This window comes from Thalassophryne amazonica, chromosome 17 (assembly GCF_902500255.1).
Source record: "Thalassophryne amazonica chromosome 17, fThaAma1.1, whole genome shotgun sequence".
In the NCBI taxonomy this organism is placed as follows: Eukaryota; Metazoa; Chordata; class Actinopteri; order Batrachoidiformes; family Batrachoididae; genus Thalassophryne; species Thalassophryne amazonica.
This window is the reverse complement of record NC_047119.1, coordinates 10660036-10677459: the sequence shown is the minus strand read 5'-3', so window position 1 is coordinate 10677459 and position 17424 is coordinate 10660036. Positions and strand designations below refer to the sequence as shown.

General features: G+C 39.5%; 2 protein-coding genes across 3 annotated transcripts in view; both read right to left on the bottom strand.

Moving 5' to 3' along the window:
- The window catches only part of LOC117529995 (formin-binding protein 1-like), a 161800-nt gene that overhangs the window by 26900 nt on the left and 117476 nt on the right, over nt 1-17424 (bottom strand). The window contains exon 10 of the mRNA XM_034192918.1: nt 7448-7636. Within this exon, the coding sequence (XP_034048809.1) occupies nt 7448-7636 (189 nt within the window). The remainder of the gene's footprint in view (nt 1-7447; nt 7637-17424) is intronic.
- Nucleotides 7691-16778, bottom strand: LOC117529994 (formin-binding protein 1-like). Of its 2 annotated transcripts, none has more exons than XM_034192917.1 (3): nt 16715-16778; nt 11729-11920; nt 7691-7954 (listed from the first exon to the last, which is right to left on the bottom strand). In XM_034192917.1, exons 1-3 carry the CDS (start codon nt 16748-16750, stop codon nt 7940-7942), a joined length of 243 nt encoding a protein of 80 aa, XP_034048808.1. In that variant the 5' UTR covers nt 16751-16778; the 3' UTR covers nt 7691-7939. The 2 variants fall into 2 exon arrangements, with proteins under 2 accessions (XP_034048808.1, XP_034048807.1); XM_034192916.1 differs by lacking the exon at nt 7691-7954 and adding an exon at nt 11174-11333.

Genomic DNA, 17424 nt, shown 5'->3' with positions numbered 1-17424 from the left:
TTGATACATGAGGCCCAATGTACTTATTTCTGCATTACTGTTAGCATCACAGATGTGTAAATTACCTTTACACACAGAAATTCCTTCAGTTTCCATAAATTGTTGAACTATACTATGCATTGTACAGGGAGCAATATGAAAATCCCTTCCAGTGTTTCTTTGCAAAACACGAAAAATTTCAACAACTTTTAGGAGCAAAGATGGGTAGAGGATCTCCCGTTTGTCAACAAATGCACACTGCTTTTGTACCAAATCATGATTAGTGTCACCTGTTGACATCACTTGATTGAAATAATAGTCATTATTATGTTTTCAAACCTCATTACCAGTCCAAAATCACCTCCAGCCCAACTTTTTTTGGAATGTGTTGCAGGCCTGAAATACAGGAATGAACGTATATTAGGGCCCCTTCACACATAACACGAAAGATGCAGAAACCAGAAGAAAATTCGCAAACCAAAAATGAAATGGGGAATCGCAAAACATTCCACCTTGCTGTCACAAACACAGTGCGAGCACGTGGAAAGTCATGCAGACAGCAACGGAACAAAATATTTTAAGAAACACCACAATTTATAATACTTAATTCCTGTTATAAAGCGTGGACTTAGACTCCGCCTAGACGTACACCAGGAAGCAATGAAATGATGTGGATTACTCTTCTCCCTTTTAGGTTTTACATGAACTACCTGATGCGCTCCTCTCATCAGCCGGGCTCTCGTCTCATGAGGAGTCGGCTCTTGTCTCATGAAGAGCTGGCGCCGACATGGCGTGTACAGTGTGCAGTGTTCTGCTGGTGACCACGTTGCAAATGTGGTATGTGTTTTAATTATTACAATATGGGGAATCCCGCAGTGACACTCGCCTCGTGGTGATTTTCTGCATGGCACGATATTCGCCAGCATTGCGGTGTGCTGATGCCATGGTCAGCTGAAGGGATATGTTTTAATTTATTTCCACGTGACGACAGCATGCCGACGTCCACGCTTCACGCTGTAGTTATGCAACTTCATATTCTACAAGCCACTACAGCTGTTCCCCAGCTTTGACTTGCGAGCACAGATATCTAAACAGGACACGCCCACCTGTCAGCGGACCTCAGCAGGTCACAGAAAAAAAAAAAAGGCTCACTTTCTGTTGCTTTGTTCTGTGATTTTTAACTTAATGTATGTTTTGTCCTTCATCTGTCTGATGTCTGTGTCTGTAATGTAACACCTTGCATGCACAGTCACGTCCAGCTGTCAGTCAGTCGGCGGTCAGCTGACAGACGCTGTATGTCCACAGCAAAGCATATGAGCAAAGCAATCAGATACGAATGCCCTTATGTGTTTTACTTAATCTCCACACTTTGTCTGTCATGCAAACTACAATCTATGTGGTGGAACTGACTTGAGGCTGCCCGGCCAGCTGTACCACGCGCTCAAACGTTCGCCAGTCCTCAAAGGAAATGAACATGGCCACACAAAAGATTAGGCTCATACTGTCTGTAATGAAAGAAAAGTCAAGAATCATTGCAAGTTTTTATTATATATATATATATTTATTTATTATATATATACCTCTGTGATTACTTATATATTATATATATATTTATTTGCATTTTCCACATCATCTCAGCCTTTTCTGATTTGGTTTTGTTCACTTTCCAGGAGAACCTCAATCGCATCAGTTGTTGTTACTATGATCTTTTTTTTTACTTTAAGCCCTACTTTATTTTACTTATCAATGATGCAAATGCAAACAAAAATGAAAAAAAAAGAAGAAAATCTGCCTCCAGCATAGACTGCAGAGAGGTGCACGGGGAGCAGCTACAGTCTCCATGCAAATGTTAAGACTGCACAGGCATCTTACTAATTTTTGTGGAAGGAGGAGGGTTTGGGGAGAGAGGCTGTCATTATGAGAACACAGTTAACATGAAGAATGAAAGGACAAGATGGAGACGCTGCTGGTGAGACACACAGATACTGTGGATTTGTCGTTATGCACTACAGAAGCAGGCTAAAAGCAAAAAGAGCTGAGAAACACTGTATGAGTGAAGTTGAGAGTCCTGATGCATAATGTTGAAACTGAGATTGCTGGGATTGACTGAGGGCTGCATCGCACTTCTTTTTATAAGAGCACTGTTAATTTATTACAGGATGCTGGTGTTCTGTGAACTAAGTTGGTTAATTACATTTTACATTTACACCTTTTTTCCAAATAGTGACCAGGAAGAAGAGTGCAAAGAACAGGTTTTGTTAAAATCATCATAGACTATAGCTGCTGATACTGGAAACGGCAGTGACAAAAACATCAGAGCTTGACTTCAGAAATCGCTTTTATTACAACAATCACGCATACATGCCATTACCCGTAATGTCCACTACACACTGAGGTGTCACGTTCCAGTGTTTCACTGCTGAAACCTGAAACCTGACTGGTGGCCCATCAGTCCAATGAGCTACTCTAACCTGGTTACATGTACACAGCGTGCGTCACTTGTACTTATTTTTAAGGTGCAATAATAGTGTGAGAACATGAATGTTTTTTGACTCTAAACAGAAGGTTTGAATTAACAACGAACCAATATGTAAAATCTAATTATAAGTATACAAATAACTTCATATATTTATATTATAAATTTACAAATCTACAAACCTATATAAATGCACCTCCTGCTCAAGTATGAGCTGCAACTTCACATCATCCTGCTGCAAACTCAATGCACGGACTGCAAGAAGGTTCCCTTCACCTCTCCACCAAGTGACACCTCACATGTTACATTTGTTTCCACTGGGATAAAATAAGGTTGGATACTTTTTGGATGCACCTCATATACTCACCAGCCACTCACATAGCAACTCAATGCATTTAGGCATCTAGACGTGGTGAAGATGACTTGTTGAAGTTCAAACCGAGCATCAGAATGGGGAAGAAAGGGGATTTAAGTGAATTTGAACGAGGCATGGTTGTTGTTGTTGCCAGACAGGCTGGACTGAGTATTTCAGAAACTGCTGATCTACTGGGATTTTCACACACAACCACCTCTAGGTTTTACAGAGGATGGTCTGAAAAAGAGAAGATATCCAGTGAGTGGTAATTGCGTGGATGAAAATGCCTTGTTGATGTCAGAGGAGAATGGGCAGACTGGTTGAAAGGGTGACTGCGTGATCCCATCATGTCAATATGGACCAACATCTCTGAGGAATGTTTCCAACACCTTGTTCAATCTATGCCAAGAAGAATTAAGGCAATTCTGAAGGCAAAAAAAAAAAAGGGGGGGGGGCATCCTGGTACTAGCAAGGTGTACTTGATAAAGTGGCCATTGGGTGTATTTGTAACCACCCATCAGATTGTTTTGACTCATTTTATTTTCTTGATTTTGATGTCAAATTATTCCCACATAAAAAAAATTTCCCTTCTGAATTACACTATAAGTTGAAAAATGTGATTTTTTTTTTCCATTAAAAACACAGAAATTCATGATCTGTCGGTGATTTTAGTTCAAAATCTGCTCTCTGGAGTCAGATATTACTGAGGTAGTGAGACAGGCCCTTTCATTTGCATGGATGCTTAGGATGAAAAAAAAAGACAGCAATCGAAAGTCTTGGTAAATTAAAAGACAGCAACTATTTGCGGCAAAAGGGAGGGTGGTCTGGGGGGGGTTTGCTCCCCCCGGAAATTTTAAGAATTTAAGTGCCCTGTGGTGCATTTTGGTGCATTATTTGGAATAAATTTGGACTCAAAACAGCTGTTAAATTTCTCTTGTGATCTCATGCAGTATAGCATGTTGTACCATCCTGTAGGAGTATATACAGAATATAACAACACAACAGTTTACAAATATAGCTAACTCATGCAAAAACTTTATTGATTTAGTTTGTTTCTGATTGGGCTCAAAGACTAGGCAATTAAAATCTCAACATTCAAAGAACTAGTTAACTTCATAATGCTTTCAGACTAGGGACTAGATAATTGCTTTCAGACTAGATAAAGATACATAACAACATAATACTGATGAGATTCTGCTTAGGATCAATTCACTTTTGTATGCCATCACAGATGACATTACCATGTATACATACTATTATAGTAAATACATATACAGTCAGCCTATTTGTCTGCTCTGAACACTGACATGGCATCTAATCAGTCATTCTATACCTAGAGTGTCACATTTTCTTCTTACAGAACTACATAAACACAGTATAAACACATCAACCAATGTTCCACATCCTGGTTTCTCTCCTGTGTAAAATCATATTTGAATATCACACTGACTAAATTAATATGGATGTACAAAACATGAGTATCAATCTAAAATATCTACTATACTTTAAGTCAAGCCTTAAAGCCTATTTTTATTCTCTTTGTTATGAATAGTTTTTATTTTTTTTTTATCTGTTTTATTCTTTTACTTCTGTTTTTAATTATGCATTTGAATTTTTTCAATTTTTATTTATTTATTTAAATTTCTTATGTTGAACTGTTCTATGTGAGGTGCCTTGAGATGGCTTTTGTTGTGATTTGGTGCTTTATAAGCCAATTAAATTGAAATTGAATTGAAATTGAACATTTAATTGAGTCTTAAAGTAAATAAATATGAAATCTGTCACTGGATCCTTAAACGTTGGACATAATAAACTCTACATGGTGGATCCTTGATCTCTGGACATAAATAGAAATAAACAAAATCTGTAGTTTTTGTCAAAAGCACTTCCTCTCAGACATTTTGGCATGAATGTCTTTCCATATATCTGAACTGAGCTCTTACAGCTGGCTGTGCTGTATGTCAGCATCAGTTTAATTCATAAAGAACACAGGACGTCTCATTTTGGGAAGAAAAAAAAGTTTTAGTCGATTGTAGTTTATTTTCTGTATTATAGCGTTTGGAATTTTGCGTCAACGGAACAGAGGACGATTCTCATTTCTTGACTACAACATGACAAGAGTCCCAGTTAGTGACTTTAATCCACACAAAAGCGACTCACGATATTTTAATGGCTTTGAGAGGACTTAAGAAGCAGACTTACCGCTTCTGAAGAGCAGCGAATCAAAAAAACACGAGCCAGTGGTTCGAAGCATCGCTTCAATGGCTCACGCATCAAAGTGGAGACGCGCTGCAGAAACGGTTGATTACAGAGCTGCTGCAGACCAAACCCTGAATATCCGTAAGACTTTATTTGTACGTCCGTATGACTCTGAAACTCGGAAAAATCTGTATAATTTACGGACAATCCGTATAGGTTGACATGTATGGATTTGAGGAAATAAAAATTTATGTTTTGCTTGTTCTTTTAGACGGCAAGATTTTGCAAAAAGACAGAAATCCGTCCAAAGACGGCGAATAAGCATCCATGCATTTGGGTCAAAGCTCAAAGCACGTGTGTCTAGTCATTTTCATGAAAGAAAAAAGTTTCAATGAAGCAAACAGACACCTTATGTTGCTGGGTGATTTATGAAAAAAATCCCTTTTGTTCTCCTTTTTTTAGTATCAAAGGTTACTAAGATCTCAGCAGTAGTTTTTTTCTAGATTTATGATTATCAGGCTATAATTTGTGATAGTGTTCTGATAAAGCCATAAGACACAAGGACTTTGAAAATAATTTGACACCAAAATTTAAGCAGTATGACCAACAGATCCTGATATATAATCTACTAAAACATTTTAGAACACTAACTTGAATTAAATTTATTTCGTCAACAGATGTACAAAATTTTAATAGGTTAATTAAAAGCTATTACGAATTAGCTAATCTAACTAAATGAGCTTGAGGCCATTCACAAGCCGAAATGACAGTCCTGTAGCCGCTCATTTTGCTCAGTTGATGTAGGCTTTCCTGGACAAACAGAACACTCCTGTGATTCCTCAAGATCCCTACTCTCTTACATACACTTCTCCCAGCAGTTCTGCAATTGATAGCAGGATTTCTGGAAGTCCTCTTTTGGAATGGTGTCCAGCTAGGAGGTCGTGTTCCACATGAAATCTTCTTGTGACTCAAACAGAGTAACTTTTAATGTCATATTGAATTAAAAAATCAAAGAGAGAGCCACATCAGTAGAGTAGGAAGTCTGAATGAATTGCAGGACTGTTGTTTGGCCAGGAAAGTCTGAATAATCTCTCTAAATGCCCAAACCTTCTGTCAAAATCGCTTTCTTGTCTCAGTTTATGGAGTGCTGTTTGTGAAACTGTTCTTGTGAACATTTCCATTGCTACATAACATGACGCAACTATGTCTAGTGGACATCCAGGGTTATTAGCATGTTTGTCCAGGAGTAACAGGTTTAGACCCAGATCAAATTTATTTAACAAACTGAAAATTTTAGGAAATGTTTAGAAAACTGTCAGGAATAACATATTAAAGTCCCCAAGAATCCCCTCTGCGCTTTTGAGAAATTCAAGATGCCATCCAAGATGGCTGCCGATTTCATATTTTATCATATCTCAGGCTTAAAACATAAAAAATGCAAAGAATCAGTCTAAATATATGTTTTTTGGGGCAACTAATTCAATTCCAATAATATTTTAAAAATTTAAATGTCATTATGCAGTTATACATAGGCTATGAAAACAATGGGTGCATAGTTTCCACCTTGAAACCACCTGACATGAGCAACTTTCACCGTATCTGTTGTAATACTATAAACACCTTAAAAGTAAAGTTAGAATATTCATGGATTGTATTTAATAAAACAATTACAAATGTTAAAACTTGTGAAACACATTTACAACATGACACATGGTTACTTGCTCATATTCAGTTGAGAGATTGGTGTTGAATCCTCCATTTCTCTCAACATAAAGGACGGAATTTGATAGAGTTGCGTTGCCAGAGATTTGACAAGTAAACTAGTCAATCAATCAATCAACCAATCAATTCATAAATTCCGAATGTGACCCTCAGTCATCATCCTCATGAACCGTGACGTATGTAGAATGTCAACCATACTAGTCAATGGCATCAACATTGTGCATGTCACCTCTATTACGAGTAAATATAGCTGATTTTATCTTAAAACAGACTTAGTAATTGATTTTTTTGTAACTTAAAACCTATGCTTTCACCCATTATTTTTTAATTCTGCGATTATTTCAACCTGAAATATGATAAAATATGAAAACAGTGATCATCTTTAATTTCTCAAAGGTCCCAAGGGGGATTCTTGGGCAGTTTTACTATGTTATTTCGGACAGTTTTCCAAACATTTCCTGAAAGTTTCAGCTTGTTATAAATTTGTTTGGCTCAAATTTGACGTAATACTCCTGGGCTATGTCCAGTCAGTCGATACTACACGTGACAAAGTACTAAACACGACCTAAAACAGCAGTACCAACACAATACCTTTGCATGTCTTCACTCATACAGTGGGGCAGGTACAGAGCTGGCAGATACAGGTGCACACACACAAAATGCACATACACACACAAAGAACCACCAGACACACACACACACACACACACACTTACCCCTCGCCTCAGGCTCCGGAGGCAGTGCATTTTGGGTTTGGAGGCCATGAAGTCGTTGAGGCGGTGGGAGAGGGGCTCCTTGTGCTGCTTGGGAGACTGGGGGTCGTTGGGAACAGCAGAGGGTGAGGGTGGGGATGAGGCAGGGGGGGCAGGTGGGGGCTGGTGGGGGGACGTTAACAGGGACATAAGCTACCAGAAAGAGAGGGAGCCGTGACGGAGAGGAGGAAAAAAAAAAGTACGGACGAAGAAGAAGAAGAAGAAGAGGGGCGAGAATCCAACAAAATAAGACAAAGGAGGAAAGGAGGAGGGAACACAAAATGAAATAAATAAGCCTCCTACAAATATAAAAAAAAAATTAAAACACACAACGGAAACCCAAACGGAACATAAAAGACAACCAAAGAGATGTCAAACTCAGCATATCAGATTATGGAAGAAATGTCAAACATATAGAATAAACAAAAAAGAAGAAAACCAGAGTGAGTAGGAAAATTAAGAAGCAAGCAGCTGCAACAAAGCAGAGAGTTTCAGTCAAGGCGCATGCACGCTTCAGATTTGGACCCCCCCAATGCCCTGTTGCCATCACATGCCAGCAAAACCGGGAAGTTCACCACAACCCCAAATAAACCTGAATCTGAGGTCATGATCAAAGGCATCTAATTGCCTATCGGAGCCCGAAAACATCTGACTGCATATTTCATAAACCAGATGATTAAGAATTAGAAAATGAGTTCTAATACTGCACAATGAATAAGCAGGGGCAAGTGAATCAGATACTCCACTTTCAAAATTGTAAAGATTTCTAAATTAACTAAGAGCACTGAGGAAGACCAGCCGGATTCATGAAGAAGGAGCTGAGGTGACAACACTGATATTCTGAAATATCAATCATGTTACACCAGTCTTGAAGGTGTAAATAACGCTCCCTCTGTGATTACTCTGCATTTGGGGTGTGCAATATAGTCTAAAATTAAAACTATTTCACACTTTTTGCATAATGACCATATCATATTATGGTTGGGGTGTCACAATACATATATTTGCATTGAACCGTACGGTACACACGTGACAGATCGATGCACAGAACTGTACGCAGAATACATGGTACAAGTCTGCACAGTGTGATTAAACACACATATCTTATCTTATTTTCACAGACTGTGTGTCACTCTAGTTTCATGTTCTGTGTGTGTGAGGCGGGGGTCAATGCAGGAGGCATGGTCATCCACCTCAGCCTGTTGTGTCCGAATCACAGAGGGAAACAACCAGATGAAGCAAATGACTGGATTATTTAACCCAGAAATTTTGGAAGCATAAACAGAATTCGATAATTTACCTTTTTCTTCTGAAATATGAAACTAAAAGAAAAAGCGTATTGATACACATTGTATGAGATTAATTCGCATTCGAGTATTTTTTTTTTTTTTACAGAAAACACCACCAACAAATGCCAACCATTGACAAATTTCACAGATGACATGATTTCAAATCTGCACATTGAGGTTTTATGAGATGCCGTCATTTGTGCAATAATAAAACAAACTTAAAATGGATAAAATATCAGTCTGGCCAGACATGTTGTGTGACAGGGGAAAAAAAACACAACGTGCTGCACAGTAAAGTCTTCCAAATGTGAGAAGAGATGTAATCAAATTCCTAAACATTTAATGAAAAAAGCTAGTTAACATTTACAGTCTTACAGCAGCTCTCTGCTGCTCACTGATTTAACCGACTGTATGTAAAAACCAAACTTGTACAGAACCGTGATGTCGAAAGACAAATATGAACTGAATTGTGACTTCTACATACAGTGACACCCCTAATTACAGTACTACTTATTTCCCACAAGACCCCACCCCTGCCATATTTCTCCATGTAATGTGGAGTTGTGTCAAGAAGGGCATCCGGCACAAAAACTTGTGCCAAATCAACATGCAGATCCACCTTGGATCGCGTGAAAACAAGGGAGCAGCCGAAGGTACGTGCTAGCATGCCCTGTCTCTCACAACACACACACAGCGGGTAAAATAAGTATTGAACGTGTCACCATTGTTCTCACTAAACATATTTCTAAGGGTGCTATTGACTTGAAATTTTCAACAGATGTAACAACCTAAGTAATCAACACATGCAGAAATCAAACCATAGATGTCCGTAAATTATGTTTAATAATGTGAAATGACACAGGAAAAAGTATTTAACACCTGAAGAAAGGGAGGTAGAAGAAGACATGGGTAGTTGCTCCATATGAAAGGCATCTTGAAGCTGTCATTACCAACTTTACCCATCATGAGACACCATCATGACACCTTGGTAATGAGGCAGCTTTTTATAGGCTGATACCCAGCTGATATTAATTTGCACTGCCAAGGGGCAGGATTGCTTTTTAATTACTGATATACAGTATTTCAGCTGGTGTCTTGACTTTTCATGTCTTTTTGCACCTTCAGCTTCAGGTGTTGAAAACTTTTTTCCTGTGTTATTTCACATGATTCAAAAGAACTTAATTTATGAACATCAATGGTTTGATTTCTGTATGTGTGGATTACTGGGGTTGTTACCAACATCTGGTAAACATTTCAAGCCAATAACACCTTTTAGAAATATATTTAGCAGGGAAAATGGTGATGTCAGGGTTAAACGATGAAAGCAGCGGGACAACATCTGTGAAAACAGAATTGTGGTACTTTTTGAGATTTTAAACAGTAAACACATGAAAATGCAAACGGTAGATCAAATCTTATATTGCACAATATGACACCCTTAATAGTTATTACCCTTTTTGGGCATGTCTTTTATTTTTATTTTGAATCTGTTCTTAGTTAAAATCCATGGCTGTGTCTAATTGAAGATCGTTACGGCTTAAAAGACTGCAGTGCAAAGGCCCGCTGTTTCACACAACAGAAACAGAGTTTAACCATATTTACATGACTTTTAAATTACCTCTTCAGGTGAAAATTACTTTATAGCCAATAACATTGACAAGAATAGGATTTAGCATTTGTTTTAACTCACATGTGGAGTGCGACACAACAGGGAAAAACAGCTGTGAACATCATAGTCTCAGTGCTTTAATGGATATTTGATGTTATTTTTCCTGATTTTGTCAGGGTAATTTTTTGTTGCCATCATTTCAAAAAATAAAATCATTCATTTTTTTAATAGCCTTTTTTTTATAATTAGGCCCTGTGATAAACTAGTGGCCTGTACAGGGTGTACCCCGCCTTTCACCCAATGACCACTGGGGCGGGCTCCAGCCGGCCCGCGACCCTTAACCACATTAAGTCGGTTTAGAAAATGGATGGATGAATTGTGTATAATTACAGTGATGATGCCTCAGTGTTGATGATATTTCAGACTCCATATGGTGATGCACTACCACACCAGTGATGACTATGACATTGGTGTACCGCCTATGCCTACTGTGTATGCATGTGTGCATATAAAGTGTAAATATTTCTGTACGGCTGTCTGCTGCCAACTCTTTACAGAGACAAATAACAGGATCACACTCTTATAAATAATTATTGTTTATGCCAGATGTATGTTTAAATATAGAAGATGCAGGGGTTCCTCATTGTGTGCACACACACACACACACACACACACACACACACACACACACACACATGAAGTCACTTTCTCCAACTACTCTCACACACTCCTCTGATTCAGTAACAACAGCATCACCAGTCCGCGTGAGAGTCAGAGATCAGCTTTGTTGCTCAGAAGCAGGAGACTGTAGGAGGCTCTTCAAGATCACCAGTCAGTGAAAAATGGTGAACTGTTAATTTTACATCCAGGAGCAAGTTAATATCTGTCAGTTGAGTGGGTCCATAGAGTGACGGTAAAGATGCATTAGTGTGTTAACTTCACAGAGGGGTGGCTTTAAATTGATGAGGGCAATGACCAGCAAGGGGAGAAGAACACAGGTGGCAAATAATACCAACAGAAGATAATAACAGCCAACTAGCAAGAAATGTCTTAAGAATTCAACAAAGGTTTTGCAAAATCTTAAACAAAAAATAACTCACAAAATACAAAGCCGTATAGCTGTAAAAGTTACTAAAAATGAAACACTGAGAATATAACTCTACAGTTCCAACATCGTCCGCTCCCCCCTCAAAAAAAAACTTCAAGCATAATTTAACCTCTAGATGGAGAAACGCTTAGTGAATGAAAAACCCAATGAGGAATTGCTCCGATAAAACCAGCGAGGCGTTTCTCTGTGGTATAATCGAGTGTGAATGTAACTCTGAAACTCGAAATTTGATGTGTTACCTTGTTCTTGTTCTTAATGAAAGGCCAGAGTTTGCCCTTGCTCTTTCCGGCTGGCTTCTCCTTTCCCTCTTTGGAGTTGGACAGGCTGGTGTCAGACGTCGTCCTCTTCATGGCCTGGCCGTAGTCCTCAAATTCAACATCACCTGGGGGCTCGAACCCCGACTTGTATGACTCCACCACCTGCTTCGAGTCCTAATGGGTCACAGTGATGAAACCAATCAGTGACAGCTTGATGACCACTGAATCTCTGATTCACTCAATCTGAGCTCATCAGTCAGTCTGGAGATTTAAAGCACCCAATTGTGGTTTGGTAACTCTGAAAGGTATAAAGTTACATGAGAGATGTCTGAATCTGTAGAAATGCTCTCCAAATGTAATATGAGTTAATCTGAAATAAACCTGAAATTATTAGCCCAAGAAAGCAGTTGACCAAAATGGTACAGTTTTGTCCATTTCATAGTACTATAGTGTACCATGTAACCTTCTATGGAGTCGCTTTATAAAGTCAAAACCTACAGAAATCTACTATGGGAGGAAATAACAAAATTAAATGATAAAACTGGACATCATGAAAATGCATGTGTAGTATATAAAAAATTATGTTTATTATTTATAGCCAGTCTTTTTTGTAATTTTTGCCCAAAATGTAAATCAAAAGCTACATAGACAGATGGACAGACAGGGTGATCCTTATTAACCCCCCAAACTTTGTTTGTGTGTGTCTGTGTGTGTGTGTGTGTGGGGGGGGGGGGGTTATTAAAACCTCTCTCTTTATCATAACTGGGTACGCCCATCTGTCCGTGTTTGTTTGGTTTTCAATTCCTGTATGGTTTTGTGTTATGATCTGTTGTCGCGTGTGTGTGTGCGAGCTGTGGGTGTGTGCGCGCTGTGGGTGTGTACGAATAAGTCCCATGCCTGTGTCAGCTATCTGTCTGTGTCCTTGTCCTGTCCCGGGTCCGTGTCACTGTGTCTTTTTATTAATTCTGTGTAGTCTGAGTTCTACGTCGTATTTCTGCTGTTGTTCTGGATTTAGGTTTTTGTCATAGCTTTGTTCTGTTTGTTGTTTGTGTTCTGATCACCTCCAGATTTCGTTCTTAGTTTTCACATTGGTTTCTACACCGTTGCATTTTGTTCACTTTCGAGTGTTACGTTTAGATTTCTCATCTTCTGCAGTTATGCTTAATTATGGTGATGATTTATTTTCTACTCACCCTTTGTTGTCCATTGTATTATTCATCACTGGTTAATGTCAGATTAGTACTTTGTCACCTTTTGTTCGTTTATTTTCACGTGTGGCTTATGTTCCGGTTCTTGTTTTGTGCACCTGTCATCGTTAGCCATTTCTGTATTTAAACCCACATCTGTTCATTTGTCCTTTCCCAGTTCATTCCCTTCGTCTGCTCCGCGCGTCTTATGTGAGTATTTTTGTGGTCTCTGTATAATCTCTGTGCTCGTTAAACTTTTCCTAGTTCGTGTTCGTTGGTTTTCCCTGAAGTCTCTCTGTCATTTGCACCACTGTTTTGGATACTCTTTTTTTGTGCACCAGTTACCTCACATACTGTTGAACTGTTTCCATCTGGCTCTGCCAATAAATCACTTGATTTTGACAAATCCCTTGAGTTTTACCTGTCTGCATACTTGGGTTCATTATTACAACAAATCCATAACAATAACAGCTTTAAATTCATCAAAACATCTGATAATTTATCACTTAACTTTTTATTTCACGCCTTTTCATCCCTGCCATTTTTAAACCATTTCATTTTTTATTACTTCTACCCCTTGTAGAAATCACCCAACTTTTATTCACTGAATCCAGATTAGATGGATTCTATTTTTGGTACTAAGTCTCACTCTTAAAACCAGAATGGAATATTGCAAGAGGATGTACGGCTTTCAGTGCAAGCGGAAAAGAGACCCTGCAGTGCTAACTTATAGTGAAAGGGATGCTGTTGCATTTATGGGCCACAGATGAGAAGGCGAAAGACCTGAATCTGTCAGGAAAAAGCTATGACAAAAACACTCAGCTCAGGAAACAGCTTGCTTAAGGACAACATTAATAATCAAGTCCGGTGTATCTATCTGAGCTGATAAGGAAGGAGGATCTGTTCATAGCTCAAATCAGGGGTCAAACCTTTGGCATTGTGAACTGTTTACAAGTTCACGGAGACGCACGTGACTCACGGACACAAGTCATCATCCTGGAGCCAGGCTATGAACACAGCTAGACAAACACACATAAACAATCCCAGAGAATAGTCACTTTCTTTTTTTGGGTCATATTTGAGGCAGCCAACACGTGACCTCATAGCATTGCACACTGCTCACTTTGTGTTGGATGCAAATGTGGTTTCCAATTCCAATATGCAAAAGAAAGCAATGGAAAGTGTGGCACATGCCACGGCGCATATGTTTAGCTTGTGTGTGATTTTATACTAGCGGTAATAATGAAGTCTGAAAATTATTCTATAGTGAAAGACTGGTGCTTTAAAGATGGTGAAATATACTGTATATGTATAGCAAAAGATTGCTGCTTTACAATCTATGTATGTGGCATACTGACACATTTTTCAAAGGATCCCTTTTCTAGCATCCCCCAATACACCACCACCAAATGGTTTCAACCTCATAAGGTGTCCTTTAGTTGTTGTACAGAAACAAAAATCAAGCTCCCACCCACCACAGCCATACTAGATGACGGACAAACCCCGTTTTTAAAGGAACTATAATTTTGCCTCCCCCAATTCACCACAAATTCATCTGGTCTGATTTGTATCAGACCAGATGTTCTTTAGTTATTGTACAGAAATGAAAATCAAGATGGCGTCTATAGTAGCCATAGTGAATAACACATGACGGCCATTTTTAACGGAACCTTCCTGTGTAAGGTGACCATATTTTGACTACCGAAAAACCAGGACACTCAGTCCGGCAATGGGATACTCGAAGTTTACCCAAAGATGCCTTATAATTTCAATACATGTAAAGTACGAGGTCTGTTAGAAAAGTATCCCACCTTTTTTATTTTTTTCAAAAACTATATGGATTTGAATCGTGCACTTGCATCAGACAAGCTTGAACCTTCGTGCGCATGCGTGAGTTTTTTCACGCCTATCGGTTGCGTCATTCGCCTGTGGGCAGGCTTTGAGTGAGCACTGGTCCACTCCCCTCGGCGGATTTTTATTGTTTAGGAATGGCGGAGCAACTGCCACTTTGTTCCATGAAAATTTTTCAGAAACTCTGCCAGACAGCCAGCTGGAAACCATTTGGAAGATTCAGGTGGCTTTCGGGGAATTTTGTATCGGTATCACACGGATTAAGGACCATTAAAACTGGATTAAAAACGGCCCACAGTGCCAGAGGGCGCACTGCGCCCTGAGCGGCCATCGACAGGCTAAACGAGGAGATCACTAACAAATTTAAGGCTCTGTTGCTGCAGGACGTCGTGTGACTAGCAGAGAAGTTTCATAAGAGGTCGGGATCAGCACTTTATCGGCACATTCCACTGTTAAAGGAGATTTTGTAATGAAAGACGTGCGGACGGATTCGCGCGTCGGCACGCAGCCGCTCACAGCCGGTGGACAAACAACACCTCCGTGTTGGAAGTCTCACAGGACAAGTTGGAACATGTTCTGTCCAACTGACAGAAAAACCATCGAAAGCCGTCTGAATCTTACGAATGGTTTCCAACACGGAGGTGTTTTTTGTCCCGCCGCGCCATGAGCGGCTGCGTCCCGACGCGCGAATCCGGCCGCACGTCTTTCATTACAAAATCTCATTTAACAGTGGAATGTGCCGATAAAATGCTGATCCCGACCTCTTATGAAACTTCTCTGCTAGTCACACGACGTCCTGCATCAACAGAGCCTTAAATTTGTTAGTGATCTGCTTGTTTCAGCCTGTCGATGGCCGCTCGGGGCGCGGTGTGCCCACCGGCGCTGTGGGCCATTTTTAATCCAGTTTTAATGGTCCTTAATCCATGTGATACCAATACAATCTTCGCCGAAAGCCACCTGAATCTTCCAAATGGTTTCCAGCTGGCTGTCTGGCAGAGTTTCTGAAAAAAATTTCATGGAACAAAGTGGCAGTAGCTCGGCTGTTTGCTTAGAATGAAAATCCGCTGAGGGGGCTGGACCACTCCTCCCACAAAGCCTGCCCTCAGGCGAATGACGCAACCGAAAAACTCACGCATGCGCACGAAGGTTCAAGCTTGTCTGATGCAAGTGCACGATTCAAATCCATATAGTTTTTGAAAAAATAAAAAGGTCAGATAGTTTTCTCACAGACCTCGTATGCTTCCTCTGTATTGATAGAAAATTGTTATATTACAAATTACTATGTATAATCAAAGACAAAATTCAGACTGACTTCTCAGAGATACCAGGACATTTCCAGGGAAAACTGGACATTTGGTCACCCTTTTCCTGTAGCACCCCCAATTCACCATAAAGAAACAGTTTCAATCAGACATGGCTTTCTTTAGTTATTGTACAGAAATAATAAAAAAAAAAAAATCACCACCGGCTACAGACATATATTGGAACCTTCCCCTAGTTTCCACCAAGAAATGAGATGAAGCGTTCGTTTGTTACTGTGCGAAAATAAAGATCTTTCCTCTACCGGCCTCGATGGATGATGTACAACCGTCATTTTCAAAAGGAACCTTCCTCTAGCCTCCTCAATGCACCACCAGGAAGCGGTTTCAGTCAAAAGAGGTGCACTTTAGTTATCGCAGGAAACGAAAAGTTTACAGATGGACGCCCAGAGACCAGAATGAATGTCTGGAAAGGATGAAATCATAATGCCCCCCAAAATTCATTGGCACAAAACTGGGAATTTACCACATATTTATAATTATTGTGTTCAACCCCTCAGTCAAAGACATAAAAAAGCATTTAAATCCTCCAGGACACTTGACCAATAGTTTGTGTGGGGTGTTGGTAAAGACCTAACCGACTTAAGTACCAACTGGTGGCGTGTACTCACAGTTTTGGGTTCGATGGACTCAGCAGCTCTTGTCATACCATCTAAACATTTCCCCACTATGGGCAGCACTGGCGATCCACATCTGAAAACGTCTTCATGCACAATCCAATCCTCTCAATTCTCCTCTCCTCCATGTCTTGAAGTTTCTACAAATAATACAAGGCTTACTGACATGATGAAACGGTGAAACCAGTGACTTTAGAACATTACAGTAAGTCCTGCAATCAAGAACTATAATAATCAAAAATCATAGGAACCTTTCACGTTTTAAATGACTCTTTAAATGTCTGACCCTTCTTAAAACAAAAGCAACAACTGAAAAAAGTATATAAATAATGCAAACTCAGACTCGTACAAATTAGTTTTTATTTCCACCCTCATTTTTAACCGATATGGTGAAAATGACGGTGGTATTGTTAGATTTGACCCTGTGTTGAGAACATCTCTGAGATAGCTTTCAGGTGCAGACAGCTTTGAATTCACAAAATAAATAATAAGTGCAAATGAATGTGACATTCTGCTACCATGCTATAAATCTGTCTTTACTTTCAGTTTGCAATTGTGCACACAGTTTTTAAAATGATTAAAGACACAAAGGCTTTTGTGTAGTACGCAGGCTTACTTGTAGTTCCTAGGGTTTGTAAGAGTAGAATGGGAGGCAGAGCCTTCAGCTTTCAGGCTCCTCTCCTGTGGAACCAGCTCCCAATTCA